The sequence below is a fragment of the Catharus ustulatus genome, chromosome 3, assembly GCF_009819885.2.
Source record: "Catharus ustulatus isolate bCatUst1 chromosome 3, bCatUst1.pri.v2, whole genome shotgun sequence".
In the NCBI taxonomy this organism is placed as follows: domain Eukaryota; kingdom Metazoa; phylum Chordata; class Aves; order Passeriformes; family Turdidae; genus Catharus; species Catharus ustulatus.
In genome coordinates, this window is record NC_046223.1 from 97,790,814 (window position 1) to 97,807,286 (window position 16,473).

Genomic DNA, 16,473 nt, shown 5'->3' on the forward strand with positions numbered 1-16,473 from the left:
CTGGCAGGGTGTCACAGAATGTGGAGAAGATTATATGTCCCAGAGATTCTTGGCATGTACATTGCTTCTGACATTGCCTTCAAGGGCTGAGGATCAGCCACCGTGGGCAAGTGTGAACTTATCCCCTACATGTCAAACACTCCTCCATAGTGTCCAACAGAATAAAATGGTCCACAGTGCACTCATTTTCTGATCAACCACCTCCTTCACCCCCTAGTTCACCCTGGCTGGCATTGTTCCAAATATATGCAAATATACAGGCCAAGGGAGCCAGTCCTGTCCTGGGGGGCATCAGGCACAGCATTGCCACCCAGGCAAGGAAGGGGATTGTCCTGCTCTGCTCTGGCTTCACCAGAATATTGTGTGCAGTTTTGGGTGCCACAATGTAAGAAAGATATTAAGCTATTAGAGAGTGTCCAAAGGAGGGCCTCAAGGATGGGGGTAAGCTGTATGAGGAGTGACTGAGGTCACTTGGTCTGTTCAGCCTGGAGGAGACTGAGAGGAGACCTCATTGCAGCCTACAAGCTTCCTTGAGAGGAGAGGATTCTACACCCAGAGGGTGGTTGGGCGCTGGAACAGTGACCCCCAGGGTAGTGGTCAAAGCTGACATAATTTTGACAAGCCTGACTTAGTTCAAGAAGCAGTTGGATAATATTGTTAGGCACTTGGTGTGACTCTCGGGGGTGGTCTTGTGCAGAGACAGGAGCTGGACTCTATGATCCATGAGGGTCCCTTCCAGCTCAGTTGATTCTGTGGCATTAAGACACAAGGCCTGCAGGACCCTGTGAGATTTGGAGTGACTACCCACGTATATATCAGTGAATCCTCCATTGCATCACACACTGAATCTTACAGTCAATATCAACTGACAAAAGGTAACTTGGGCCACCTCTTCAAAAGTATATTCTGTGTCTTAGAACTATTTCCAGATGATTAATAGCTGCTTCAAGAAGCAGGATTATGACAACTAGAAAATAAAGTAAAATGCCTGAATCCATCTTCTAACGCACTTAGAATGGAAATACTCTTCCAGTATGACAATAAATTCAGCATTCCATTCCTGGCAAATAGCTTAAAAAAGTGTTTTCTGGTTGACTATTGCATCCCTAAAAGATGTGCTTATGTATCACCAAAAACAACCTCATTCCTTCAGCACATCCCCGCTACTTTATCTCAGAAGGAGTCCACAGGAAAACAACCTGTAACTTCACAAAAGCAGTAATTGAAGCATTTATGCCCCACTTTATGGGAAAGAAGAAATCATTTATGATACAAATAAAACAAGCATACATGTATCCACAGTACAAATAGCTACTAAGAAGCTCAAATAAAAAAAAATTGTTCCCTCCTTCTTACTGAGTGTCTTCTAGAGTTCTTTTCAGACATTCCTATTGTACGATGCAAATATATGAATGAAATAGACTGAGATTTTCCTTAAAACAAGGAAGATTTTGGACCTATTCAATAGCACATCCTGAAATGCTTCATAGTTGGAAGTACTGCTGTGTAAGGACATGGTGCCTTTCTTTACAAAGGAGTTATTCCTCATTTCTAGGATAAATTAAAAACTTAATTTTTCCATGCAGAAAATGTGCATGGGATTTTACTACATATTATTATTTCCTACACTGCCACAGAACACCAACACTGCTGAGGCTAGTTCAGTGTGTTGCCCATTCCAGCACACAGTGCCTGTTCAGTCCCAGAGGTAGGTCACATCTCACATTTACCACTAGAATGACCCCATGTGGTTGGTTGAGCTCTACAGAAAAAACAACATATCTGCCTCTTTGGTCTCTGTTGTACAGATTGCTCAAGGCCCAGAAACTGACTCTTCCATTTCCATTATACTTTCCTTACCTTGTTCAGGTAACGTTCATTCATTGCTTTTGCTATTTGTTTTATTTCACAGCGCTGATCTGCATCCCTTTTCCTTTCATTTAACTTCTCTGCCAGAGTCTCGAGTTCGGTAAGAGCCATCTGTAGAGGTAATCTGTCAGGATGTCCTTTATTAGTGTTCTTCAACATATCCTGAGGGGTAATTATAAAACAAACAAAAAAAATCAGATTTATTTCCAAAGTCAGGTTCCAAAGATTAGAGGATGTACAGTTATAATTACATTCTTTATTTGAGTACTACTAAAGAGTAAGATCAATAAACACCTAATGAATATTCAGACAGCACATTGCTTAACCTTCCAAATTACCTTAGTAATTATTTAAAAATATACTCAGTGGAATCACATACATTCTTATTTGAAGAACAAAATTACAGACAAGGGACATAATATATCTGGCAAACAGTATTATACTATAATGTGTATGTGTCCATAAAAATTATTTAAAGTTAAACTTTTCTGATATTTACTATCATAATAATATTATATTATCTTTATTACTGTTACTATTCTTCATTAAGTCATGGACAGCATACGCCTCCTAAAGTAGGAGACATTACTTCATTAAGGTCACAACAGCTTCTCCAGGTCTTTCTCTCTTGTAGGCACACAGTAGGAACAGTTTGAATTATACTTCGTTTCCATTCCCAGAGCACTTAAAAAATGCCTGTATATTCACTCTGTCTTTCTGCCACAATAAACTTCATTGTTCCTGCTGCTTCAAAAACTCTCACCATGGCTCGTGGCTCACATGCTGCCCCCATAACTACCTCTGCTCCTTTGCTCACAGTAACTGCCAGACCTGCAGCCCAAAATCTGTCCTCCTCTGTGGCACTTGTGAACACAGCCAACGTGGTGCTTACTGAGGTACATCTGCTGTGCTCTGCAAGGAGGTACAAACAAACACAGTAAACTTGTCTGGAGCAGGTCTATACTGGGGAATTGTGCTCTTCCTGCAGTTTGACTGCCTGTTGAGATGACAGCCAGGGACTCCTCCCTTGTCAAATCCACAGTTTCCAAGGGAAGAGAGACAAGATGTTGCAGGTCAGAAGGAAGCTGCACCATACTCCAGCAGGTCCTGTGAGCCAAGTAGTCAGAGAGTGTACTGTTGTTCTGCATCTCACGTATATTCTAAACTATCCAAGGCATGAATTTAATACTCTTGTTTTTTTCCTTCAACGGAAAGTTCCTAGTCATGTTTCGAAGTTACTAGCTAACAAACAGATAAAAACAAGCATATTTGAACTACACCTTTACTAGAAAACAATTTTATAAGCTATTTTACTTAGCAAGTAATCTATAGTAAATAAAATCTAGCTTACTAAGGCTTTCCTGCAGTGCCCTTACTGTCTGTCCCTGCAATCAGCCTCTGAGATCAGCATGTTTAAAGCACCAAAATTTTCTATTTATTTCCCCATGATCTAGTGGTCACTTCCACTGCAGCATGATCCTCTAGCAGAAGACAGCTACCATGTACTCCCACGGGTAAACTATGCAAGAATGCAAGAGCAGCCTCCCTTTGGTAAACATTATTTACCTGCAATAGTAGAATGAACTGTGGAAAGCGTTGGATAGGTTTCATCATTAAACCATACAGTGTGATGCGATCAGGGCTTGACTCCTGACACTGCTGTAATGCAAGAAAGCCACATTTACTACCACAAACACACTTTCTCCAGTTACAGAAAAAAGGAAAATATTTCCTGAAAATTCATGTATACCGCTTACATTAATTAATAGGAAGACTGTAAAGATTCCATTTACTATCAAGATTTAATTTTAAAATATTAAAACTTTTAGAAAAACCCATCAGTATTAATATGATGGTCTGCCACTGAACTGAAATATCCTCCTTAAATAAATACAGTTGGGCTAAAGCCAAACCAGCAATGCAGCACCTATAAATCTACAAACCAACCTATGGTTTTTTTAAGAGGAAATCTAAGAAAAACATCATAATCTCAAAGCTATGCAAACCGAGATTTTGATCTTTTTTATTAGAAGAAAAGGAAAAAATATTGATTTGTATTTAGAAAGAAAATTGTTAGAACCCATTACTTCAGTTACCAGGAATAGCAGATAAAACCAGACAAATTTCTTTCTGCAAAAAGCCAGAAATGGACAGAAATAGAAAGGTTAGAGGAAATACTCAATATTAAAAACAAAGCAAATCTAAACAATATTAAACACCACTAAACTGGTATTGTGCTTAAATTGCTACTTATTGTTACAACTATAAGGTTCACAATAATTTATTTCCACAATTACCTATACAAGCATCTATTTTTTCTCCAAACTGCTTGTGGAGAACAAAAAAAAAAAGGAAAGGTAAAGATGTATAATCGGAGTTTGGCTGTGTTTCTGCAAGCAGACCAGTGTGGCCCTGACAAGCAGTGATGAGAGGTGTGGATTATGCGTCTATTGGAAAAACATGTTTTTAAATGTAGAACATGTTTAAGATGTGACCACAAGCTCACTAGAGAGTCTGATCTTCACGGTGCTTAAGGCTTCCAGAGTATCCTGCACAGAGCTGTCCACACGCCAAAGAGTTGTTAGCTAATTTAAGATCTGAAGAGAAACCCCTGCCACTCTTCTCTAGAAGAGCTGCACTAGGCACACAGTTTTACTGTTTTGTGGACCACTGTAACTGACCTGACAGAGTGACCAGTTCTAAGAGGCACAACTCAATCCAGGATGCTTGGGGAATGAGACAAGCTGAGCTTCCGGACTCTCAGCAATGTCAGGCAGCACAAAAGCCTTGCAATAGATTCCGTGTACCCTCTGTAATGTCAACCCTAGGGATTCACAGAACTATTGTGTGTGCCAGGCTCTCCATACACATCATGACAAGCATCATTTGGAACAGGGCAGTATGCATTCTGCAAAAAAATCACCGATTTCAATCCTAAGCCAGAAACACAATCTTCAAAATCCAGGGAAGTTGTTGTGGAATGGAAATCCAGTTGCACTACTTCTCACAAAACAATTAAAAAATCAGAATTAAAATACATTTCAAATTTAAAAGGGGCTTCATACAATGAACCACTATTTGAAGCTCACCTGCTATAAAAGAATCCTAATGTTTAGCCAAATTAAGTAATGCAAACACCAGTAAACTGATTTGAGTAACAGTAAAAGTACTGTCCACTTCAAAACACATCCCAGAACTGACAGCATGTTACTATGTCAAAAATACAATAGTGGAAGGGTATCCTTTGGGGTCTTTTCGTACCAAACCCATGAGACAATATACAGTATAAGCAGTAAAATTTCCTCCCAAATTATAATTCATACTTTCTTATTTATCGCATATGCACCACTATATAAAGACTGAATTAACTAACCTTTAAGAAGTCTAAAAAGGCAGGTTTGGTGGCACAAGATTTCTTGAGAATCCCAACTGCTGTGCTGAAGTTGTTCACATATTCACTGTATGCATCCAATACCATAGATTTAGAAAACTGAAAAGAAAAAAGGACAAATCCTAACTATAAATACAACTGCCAGCACAGTTACATAGACCTCTGCTTGTTAGGGACTTGCTCAGAACTAAGAGTTTTGCTTGGCCTAGTGCTGGATATACAAAAATACTGGTAACACCTAAAATAATCTTTCTGCAGAAGACAGGCTGGAAACAGAATTATATAACAGCTATAAATTACAAGAAATGTATTTACAGAAATTGCTTCATCTTGGCTAGAACACCAGGGCAGAACCTGAAGACTATGGGCAATCAAAGGGCATCCACTGGGATTCAAAGTGACAGCTGAAATTCCCTGATCATCTCACTACCTGTCTTCCAGATTAAGAGAATTAGCAAAGTTGCAGGGCCTTCACACCCTGACTTTAGCTATTAAGAATTTATAAAAAAAGTAAACAGATTGTGTGGCCTGCAAAGTCATGGGAATGGTAGGGTAAGATCACCATCTATTGCCTTCTTGGTAATTTTATCCCTCTCTTGTGCAGAGTTGGTCTCATTAGGACCACCTAACTTGCCTCAGCCACAACGAGGCAGGTTTGCTTTAAACAACAAATTTTTCGTAACTATTTCATTTTGGGTGAACTGTGATCAGATCCCAGCTCTCTTACAGCAGACATGAAAAGGTGGTGATTTCCAGAATCTGGGTGGCAATAAAACTAAGCACTCAAGCCTGGAGTGAGTCAGTCAGCCTCCTTGAGCCACACTTTCATGGTGAACAATGTCTTTATATCAACAAAGGTCACTTCTTGTTTTCTCTAATTTAAAGCAGTAGCTAATTCTGCCCTTTACTGAATTTAATGTATTCTATTAATGATGGGATACAATTTGACAAATACTCTTTATCAGTGCTCCACCTCAGTTCAAACTCAGGAATCCATGACATCACCTACGGTGGTTTCTTTGTACTTGCACACTAGGTATGACTACCTATTTTTTATGAGATGCCGAGCCTCAGTCTCATCTTCATTTCAGTGGGTTTGCGATCTTTAATTTCCCATAAAAATCAACTGTTTACTTAAACGTCTGAAAGATTAATCAAAGCCTGAAAACTTTTCTCACAATCCTTTCACATCTGCCAACCTAGCTGAAGACATGTGTTGGTGTCAGTTTCCTTATCCGGATAGTACATGCACACTCTGACAGTTGCCACAGGCATTGGAGAACATGGGAATAAAGCAGCTAAGTTAGACAGATATGGAGATGGAAAAACAAGACTAAAATAAAAGCAGATTATCTGTTCTGACACATTTGCTTACTGAAGCAACAAAGACATCACCGATCATTTCAACAGAGTCCCACTCGGATACACGGCTCGCCAGCGCGATCTGAAACATGGAATGGCACTGAAGAATTTCCTTAATTCGATAAAAGACCATTTTAAGTTTTCTTTCACTCAGTAATTTTGGTTCCATATCTGAAAGGGGCTTCTCATATTGCTGTGGGGAAAAAAAAGCAAATTGATTTAAACCAACAAAAAATGGACTTCTACAAGCAGAAAAACAAACTTATGCAACAGTACACACACACAAAATCACTGAACATTTGGCATCAAGCATCTGTAGCAAAACCTGTGTTAGTCATATGACAGATTCTTTAATGATCTTTAATGACTCTTTTTCAAATATTCAGAACTTAAAAATACAAAATATATTAAGGTACCTCCAGGATTCTTTTGAGAGCATCCACGTAATTCTTCTCACTATCAACTACAGAGCCCAAAATATACCTTCTCACAACCTGTTGAAACAACAAAGTTTTTTTCAAAGCTCTAATCAGGTAACACATTCATTATAGTTGGAAATTATGCTGATAAAATTCTGACATTAATAAACAAAAGAAATACAAAGCAATTTCAATACTAGAACTGCAATAAAATAATACTGTACCTCTTCAAAAGTAATTACATTTACTATTATTCTAAACTACTTATTTTAAAGAACACAACCATCTTTGTATTGGTAACTGTAATTCCTTTCTCACTGTTGTAATTCCAAGTTTTATTTTTGAAACTTGTGTTTTGACTTTGGCATTTAAAAATGCTCTCAGGCACCGGGTACAATTTTTAGGGCTGCCTTGTGCAGGGTCAGGAGTTGGACTTCAATGATCCTAGTGATCTTCCAAATCAGGATATTCTATAATCCCATGTGCCTTAAATGTATATATGTAGGCATTAATGGAAACAGTCATAGGTATGAGATGATGTCAACTACTTCAGCGATTTGCTACAACAAAATAGGCAACAAGTTTTCAAAAATCTGTCCTAAACTTGATTTTTTGTTAGGTTTTATAAATTCATTAGGAGCAACATGAAGGGTAAACAAGTAAACACTAATTGCCTTTTAAAGTTAAGGCCATAGAAACTGTATCATTGAGAAAGTATCCAAGTCAGCATTCCCTTTTGGGCATTACCATGCCTAAGTGAAAACCCCCATGTTATCTATATTTATATGAATTGACAGAGTTGTAAGAGCTTCAGGAAAAGCTACCATATTTCATGTTAAACTACAGACTATTTATTACACCTTCTCCACCTTCTGCTTCTGTAATTCAGTTGAAATTCACTTTGTATGTACATGCAGGTGGCAGGACAGGAAGGACTGGAGAACCAATCTGGTTTAGAATATAAGCTTCTTGCTATCAATTAGATTTCTTGTTGGTTATAAGGATTTGTTTTCACCCAAATCCATTTCCTAATCCAGCTCACCCCAGTTTTCAAAAGGGGGACTATGAGGGAGAAGACAGCACAGGGGTAGGATCAAAGCACTTTCCATAACTACAAGAGAATGAAAATCTGCTCATTTTGCTATTGTAAACTAGCCAAAATCACCATAAAACTCAAATCTCAGGTTTGCTTCTTTCTGCTCCAGAACCCCACAGCCTCCTGCCTCCTTCACCATCACTGCCTTTACATTCTCCACACTCTTATTTTGCATTATTAAATGCAGGTTATATGATAATTTTCTTTCAGGTACTGGCATTTCAAAGGAGGACCTCAAAATTATCTGAGGCTTTGCTTAAGATATATACAGTAAAATTAGTTGTGTCTAATCTGTGTTTAGAATGGATTTAGCAGTATCTTATTCTGTATAGTGGATCAGTGGCTCTGGTAATCCTACTTTTAGACACAGTTCATTCTTCTGAAAAGAACAAACATCTGTAGAAATAAAAATTTCAGGCTCTATAATACACAAAAAAAATACTTAATAGTGGCTTCAGGTTATTGCAATAGATATGAGCCCCAGTCCCAGTACTTGCAGGCACCAGGATTTAAAGAGAAGCCATCATGCCACCTGCTGTTTGAAGCCAGCATGTCCACAGAGCATTTTGTCACAGCTCTGCTGTGACAGGGCAGCTGGGCTGGAAGGGGGTCCTGGCCTGGGGTACCTGGGGCTGTGACCCCTCCCCACAGCCAGGCTATGCTGGCCCTGCCTGGACTGCTCCAGTCTCTGTGCACCCCAGCCCACCAGAGCCCTGCTGACCAGGAGCCAACCTCCCCCACACAGTGGTTGCACATCTCCAGTTGGGTATCACCTCCAGATGTGCGCTGCAGCTGGCATCCAGATTATTAATACAGGCTTTAGATGCCAGAAGCCCATGCCTGCTCCTGAGGGACAGCACTAACACTGACCCCTGCTGCACTTTGTACCACAGACTCACTGAGCATGGCATCCTCACCTGTTTTCCACCCACCTTTTAGTCCACCCATACAGACTGTATCTCACCTACAGGAGTTCAGGAATACTTCAGGAGACAGTTGAAAGCCCTGTTAAGGCAGAGGTAAGTGACTCACTTTGCTCCCCTCAGCCCATAAAGTCACCACAATCACCTTTCCCCTCAGTCACCTCAAAGGGGCTCAAGCTGGTCATGCACAAATGGACGCTGTTCCATCTATGCTGATTTTTGCCCATTCACCCTCCTATCCTAATAAATGCAGACACAGCTCCCAAGACCATGTGCTCCATCACTTTTTTTCGGATTGAGTGAGACCAGACTCAATTCTGCTTCTTGTGGGTAAGAGTGTGACACTTTTTCCCATTCTTCTGATCACTGTGATCTCAGATGACTGAGAAAGCTCTTATCCACAGCACCCTTAGATCCATCCCATCTGGTCCCACAGACACCTGCATGTCCAAATGGCCTCAGCTGCCCCAGCTGCAGACCTTCACCCCAGCAGACCTGCCCTGGGCTCTTGAGCTGAGTTCTGAGTTCTTGAGGCAAAGGTGACATAGTTTGGACCCTTGATCACTAGGTCCATGTCCCACCAATCAGCATATCATGTTTTTCTCAGCTTCCTTTTGCTGACAATGTACATATCAGAGACTCTTCACTGTTGCCCTTCACACCTCACTATCTCAAACTGAGCTTTGGCTTTCCTAACTCCATTCCTGCCCACTTGGACAGCTCCTCCTGGGCAGAGGAGCAATAGTTGTGATTATTTACACAACTATTACCAGTTTGTTCCAAACTACAAGCGTTCTGGGGTCTTTTTGCAAAAGAGGGTAAATTTATTTGTACAAAACTACCCAGTGAAACTCAAATTCCTATTTAGAAAGAAGGAGAGAGCATTCAGACTGATGTTGAAATCTCACATTATAATAAATCTTACAGTAATGGAACACAGTTTGGTAGTTGCTTTGTTACAACATTAGCACTTCACTGTGTTAAACACAAGAGAAAAGTAAACCTCACCCAAGTAAAAGGGTAAACAAAAAAAGAAATCCCAAAAATATAGCCCTCTCCTTAATTTCCCCTTAGCTTGCTTTTTTTGCCCAGCTTCTTAAAGTACTGACCAACTAACTCATGACTTGACACCACAAGAAACTAAAAACTCTCATACAGTTATTAGTTGTCATAATGATACAGTAACATGAACCCAAGCAATTTATTTTCAGCCAAAATTTCTTAACCGATGCTAATTTCAATATTTTTAAAAGTTATTTCCACAGTGACTATACGGTTTGAGGTGGTGAACAGCAAAATGAATTCTTCTGTAGACTTGACTTTACTGGGGATGGTATTTTTCTAACCAAGAAAAACCTTTGGATTCAAAGAGCATACAGGATATTCTCTACATTTACAATGGAAATCCCAGACCACCTGGAATAATGTTTTCTGGTTCAATAAAAATACTTTAACTCACTTCTTTTTTTCACTCAAAATTATCACATTTAGTTTAAGTGTTCACGTAGTGAAACAATATAGTTCCTGTAGATAATTTTATAATGCAATCCAACATTTTGCACCTCTGGGTGTGTTCAGGACTGATGCAACTATAATCACACATACCAATTTTCAAAAACCTACTTATTCAGTTCTGAATTTGATGTCCACTTGAGTAAAATGCCAATATGTTTGAAGAACAAAGGCATGTAAGAGCCATTGGTGCAGAGCAAAAGGGGAGAAAAAAAGAGGAAGAAGACCATATTTCCCAAAGCTTACTACCTGCTGCTGTGATAATCCTTCAGGCATAGGAGTCATAATTGCTTCTGTATGCATACAATCCACATCAATAAATAAATTTAACTCCTCTTCTTCCAGACAAGATGATCTATGATCTACAAATAAATAACCAAAATGTCAGCTTCTATATGTGGATTAAAAGAAGAAAAAAAGCAAAACAAAAACAAAAAAGTAGACCCTATCATATGAGCACAGAAATTATAAACTTACACTTACCAAACAAAAGGAATTTCCCAGTACTTCTGTATCATCTGTGAAATCACATAAATGCTACCACCAGTAGGCACTCTAATAAACACCTTTCAAAGGCATCCTAATATCCCACATCTGGAGACAGCCTAAGCATCTTTTGCTTGACCTCTACTCCCTCCTCTCAGCCAGGAGAATGGGGCTGGACAAAGGGTAGGACATGACAACTTGGGTTAAAGCGCTGCAGCTCCAGGGACTGCAGTTTTAAAATATATGATTTCTGGGAAGAAACTGAAAACCCCATATTATGATCCAGCTAGAAAAATTCCATACACCCTTCTACAGCTGAACTAAAATAGCAAATTAACCAAAATGTTTGCTTTAATCAGAAGGGAATGAGGGATTCTGCATTGCTCTGTGGGTAAAAATTTTACTGAAAAAGCACCACCGAAGTGCACTGATAGGTGGCAGTACACAGCCAGCCAAACAAGCAGACACGAGGAAAGGAGACAAAGAAAGAACAGTATGAGAAACTGCCTTAGAACAAAAACAGAAATAAGGGAAGCACATCTGATGGCTGCGAGAAACTTGTGAGTTTTGTTAACAAAATTTTCACTAGCTCCCTGCTGATCTGGAAAGTGGTTATGGGATTCAGCCATCCACAGATACACTGTGTCTGCAACCTAATCCCTAAAAATGTAAGAGGAATGCCAGGTCCATCGTAACACTGCCCTGTAGATCACTTTCATCTGTTCAACTGTAAGAAGTTGAGGATATACTTTTTGATCACCTCAGTTTTTGTACCTTTCTATATTCAATCTGTGAATTAAGTAAATTGAGAAGCCGTCAGAGGTCATGACAGAGATGTAAGATGTGTCCTGGTCTGTACAGATAGGATACAATTCTATGTTACCTCTCTCAATAAAAATATTTTGCTCCAGCCTTGTGGTTTTAGCTTCCTAAAACTGAAGTTTTATAAGCTCTGAAGTTACTACTATTTAATTCTTTGGGCAGAAATTTGAGCAGAAAGATATACTATCTCTCAGACTTATCTGAAAAATAAACTAATTTAATTTACTACCACCTGTCTCTTGAAAAAATTACCTGTGAACAACTGCTGCCAAGATTCCTGACAAAGGACTGTCACTTGCTCTCAACTACAGAAAGAACACAAACACTTCTGTGGATTTTTGATTTTACATCACTTTCTTTTCCCCAAATTCAGCTTCTATCAAAAATCATCAAACTGATTAAGCAGTACAGTCTTTTCCCCTACTTTCACTCTTAAGCACAGAAATCATTACTCCTTACCAGCAATGAACTTTTTAAAAATAGTCAACTACTTCTCCACTGAAAACAATTCTCTGAAAACCGTAACAGCACATTCTCCTGACATTCAAGAATTATTTCATGGAGAGACCTGGACAGACTTAGTCACTGTGCTGGTTTTGGCTGGGATTGAATTAATTTTCTTCACAGAAGCTAGTACAGAGCTATATTTTGGATTTGTGCTGGATACAGGGTTGATAATATAAAGATGTTCCTGTTACTGCTGAACAGAGCTTACATAGAGCCAAGGCCTTTTCTGCTTTTCATACTGTCAGGCTGGTGAGGGTGCTGGAGGTGCAGGGGACGTTGGGAGGAGACACAGGCAGGACAGGTCCCCCAAATTGGCTAAAAGGATATTCCAGACCATAAGACATCCTGCTCAGTACATAAAGTGGGAGGAAGGAGGAATAAGGGGAGGGGATGTTCAGAGTGATGACATTTGTGTCCCAAGTAACCGCTGCGTGTAATGGGGCCCTGGTCTCCTGGAGATGGATAAGCACCTTCACTGCCCTTGGGAATCAGTGAACTAGTTCCTTGTATTTCTTTGCTTATGTATAACCTTTATGTTCATTACTAAACTGTCTTTATCTCAACACACAGTTCTCACTCTTACCCTTCTAACTCTCTCCCTAGTCCTGGTGTAGGGGAGTGAGCAAGCGGCTGTGAGAGCTTGGCTGCTGGCTGGGGTTACACCATGACAGTCAGTAACTTACATCACTTTCATACTCCCATCTATCAGTACCTTGATAACACTGCTTGGTGGGATTTTTTGTAATTGTTTTTAAGTTGACCCTTCTCTGTGGTCCTCAGGTTTCTCAGGTCATTCAGGTTCTTGTCCCAAACAGAAAAAACTGCTCAAGATGCATTGACCATGCTGCCATCTGAACTGAATATGTTTTTGATATGTATCTGATTTGTTGCATCTAGCTCTGAGCTCCCACTACAAAAATTTGCTAGGCCATTAATCTTCTTTCTCAGAAATTACTAGAGAATGTAACAGAGAGAAACACAGTAAATAGCATATACCTTGAGAAATGAAAGATTTTGTCCGAATGAAAGAACGACCCTTCTTCACAGCTGCTTTTGTCTTTTCAAGTCCATCTTTGGTACCTTCTCTAGCAGCTCTCATAAGCTTTTGCATCTGTAAGGTAAAAAATACAGTCTACATGTTCAGTGAATAATAGGAAAACATTTGAGCCTGCACACTTTTAGGCTATCAATATTATCCAAAGTCAAACGAATATATAGTAAGCAGAGAGAACCACGAAAGCTCAGAGCCAAACTCTTGTATTTCAAAACAAAATTAAAACTGGAGACAAGGACTTATTTCATGGCAATACTGTATGTAAGTCTAAAAGAGCAGAAATGCTTTCTTAAGAACCCTTCTGCATTCAAACAGAAACTTTAAATAGTCTCAAATGTTACCTTACAGAACAAATACCTACTACTCACAGGTCATTTAGAGCCAGAGGTCTTGACCATCTTTCAGTGTCCCAGTAACTCTTCCAAAGTATTTCTGACCTAAAGATAATCCCCTAGACTCAGTTATATATTAACTATATCCTTAAACACACACTGTTATGAAGGAAAAAGCTACAACTAATAACTTCATTCATTGAAGAAATACATTGATTTAATTAAGAATTCCATACTCTTACAGTATACTACTACAGCCAAATTAAATTTCATGAAACAAAAAAAAAAAATAAAACCACCAAAGAAATTTTTCTTTGCTGGAAGATGTTTATTAAAATACCCTGCTTTGTAATTCTTCTTTCCCAAAATGTCACCACAGCAAAAAATCCCCACTACTGTCAGAACACAAACAAAGCTGTCGTGCTGCAATCAGGCAATTTCTGGATTTGAGATGGAAGCTTTCAGCAAAAATCCAGTCTTTTCACACTGGCTCCGTTCAGAATGCAGAGCAGGGAGATTCCCAATTTCATCCTGCGTGGCTGCAGAGCAAGGGCTAGGCTAGCCCTATGGAGCCAAGGTCTCAGAGAGGCACTGGGGTTGTACTTGTGGCTCACACTCTGGGATAAGGGCACCAGTCAGCAGTGAAAGACAATGCCCTATCTCATTTTCTGAGATTGTTAACATTAAAAGTAAGCATGAGATAAGTTCCTTGACCAAGCATTTTTAATAGTACAGCAATATTATAGTCTTTAATTTAAGACCACACAATAAAAACTCAGCACACTCAGAATTCATTTCACATCAATTATTGTCTACTTTTTCAAGCTATTAATAAAAGACAACATTGTCTGTGTTGGAAAAGCAATTATTTAAACGTAGCTAGTTACAAAAATTAACTACACTACCTTCAGCTCATGTTTTTGCTTTAGTTGCTGAATCTCTACTGCTCCCACAGTGTTTGACATCAAATCTTTCATCTTTTTTTCATAATGCTCCTTTAAACGCGTTAGGTCATGAGAAAGCTACAGTGTATAAAAAGACACAATCTTTTCATAAAGCTGTAGTGAAAACTTCATGCTAAAGCACTCACACAAAGCATGCACATTGCTCCAGCTATCTACTGACACAAACACAACTAAGAGAAAACATCACTGAGGGAAACACTATCTCTGAGGGAAGCTCCAGTCTGAGGAAGGGATGGACCATCACTCCTGGGCACTGCTGAACTCTGCCAGGTGCTCTTCTGTAAAGACAGGGGCAAAGCCCTTCAATTAAGGTAACTATATTTTTATATATATTAATTGTATTGTGCCTATCTCTTAAAAACTACATGGAAAGAATACATCAGCTTTAACCATAGGTATTATTCACTGGACACAAGCTCCAGTCTGTATTTCAGACTATCATTCAAAACAGTGAATCAGAAGAAAACTCAAGAGACTGAAGAAGCTGTGGAGATTGCTGGCAGCTGAGAATATGGAAATTGACAGGGCAGTGAGTCAGGCAAGGAGATACTAACAGGATTCACGTTCTTGTAGTTTCCACATGCATCATAACCTCATTGTATGAACTTTGGTGTAACCACCTCGTACATGAATGTATTCATTTGCAAGGCAAGGAAACTATCACAGAGAAAGGAAAGCCCTGGAATACTAATTACCATTTGTTAAACATTTTGACAAAGGTAGGTAAAAGAGGTTAAGATGGAACCAGGAAAGGAAAAAAAGAAGAAAATATTTGGTGTGCCCTATAACAAAGTCCAGTGGAAACCCCCTCAGCTTGATATCAACAGAATTATTTGGCAAGAGATGAAAGCCTAAGGAAAGAGAAGGCCTACTGAGTTGAAAACAAAGCAATAGGCCCAGCACGTAGCTCCACTAGGCTGGGTCAGGATGCAATTACCTCTAACATGATGATTCTGGCATTACAGTGGTATAATGAAAATAGCATCTGGTTCATAGATAAAAAATATTTAACAGCACAAAAACCTTGCCTTCTTAAAATAAATCAGTAAATAAATAGAATAATAAGAGTCATAATGAAAAAGTGGCTCTGAGGGAAGTCATACCAGCCCTTAAAATTAAAAATCCCACCTCCAACCATGCCGCACTTTTCAACTAACACTAAAATTATAACTAGGGCAAGTCCCTCACAGGCTCTGAAAGACTACAGAAGGCGTTGTGCTGGGAATAAACCGTAGTATCCATCACAAGACCTTAAGAAAAGTGAGAGCTAGTGCAAGGAATGGATACAGAGAAAATGTACACAAAGAAGAATAGTGTCTGCCTGTGTTGAAGTGCCAGTGCAGAAAGGGCTGGCGTTGGTTTTTTCAGTTGCATTTTTGTTGTCTTCTTGGTTGGTTGTTGTGAGCTTTCTTTCAGCAGTCCTACAGTTTCCTTCCTCACTCTGCCAAAACATTTCCTTAATTTCCTGATTTCTCCATCTTCCAGCAACCTGTCCATGTGCAGGAGCCTCTCTGACTTTTCCATCCACCAGCTTAAGTGTTCCTCACCTTCTCACACTCATCCTCACAAGGCAATCGCCAAAACCTTTTGTCACAGGCCTGAAAAAGCCATCTGCAGGGCACACCCCTCTTCTCTCATCACTCCTGAATCTCTCTGCCCTACCCTGGTATGATCACACTCAAACACTGCCAACAGTTTCCCATGACAGATCAAAGCATACTTCTAAGAGTTCCAG

The 16,473-nt window shown here is 39.4% G+C and overlaps 1 protein-coding gene across 4 annotated transcripts in view; it reads right to left on the reverse strand.

The window, feature by feature from the left end:
* Nucleotides 1–16,473, reverse strand: part of ARHGEF10 (Rho guanine nucleotide exchange factor 10) — a 110,278-nt gene that overhangs the window by 55,080 nt on the left and 38,725 nt on the right. For 3 of the 4 annotated variants that reach the window (XM_033054994.2, XM_033054996.2, XM_033054995.2), the window contains exons 9-16: nucleotides 14,679–14,795; nucleotides 13,384–13,498; nucleotides 10,822–10,934; nucleotides 7,039–7,116; nucleotides 6,636–6,815; nucleotides 5,243–5,359; nucleotides 3,436–3,528; nucleotides 1,861–2,031 (exon numbers count right to left, since the gene is read on the reverse strand). In XM_033054994.2, coding sequence (XP_032910885.1) covers nucleotides 1,861–2,031; nucleotides 3,436–3,528; nucleotides 5,243–5,359; nucleotides 6,636–6,815; nucleotides 7,039–7,116; nucleotides 10,822–10,934; nucleotides 13,384–13,498; nucleotides 14,679–14,795 — 984 coding nt within the window. The remainder of the gene's footprint in view (nucleotides 1–1,860; nucleotides 2,032–3,435; nucleotides 3,529–5,242; nucleotides 5,360–6,635; nucleotides 6,816–7,038; nucleotides 7,117–10,821; nucleotides 10,935–13,383; nucleotides 13,499–14,678; nucleotides 14,796–16,473) is intronic. The other variant, XM_033054997.2, reaches the window with a different exon arrangement.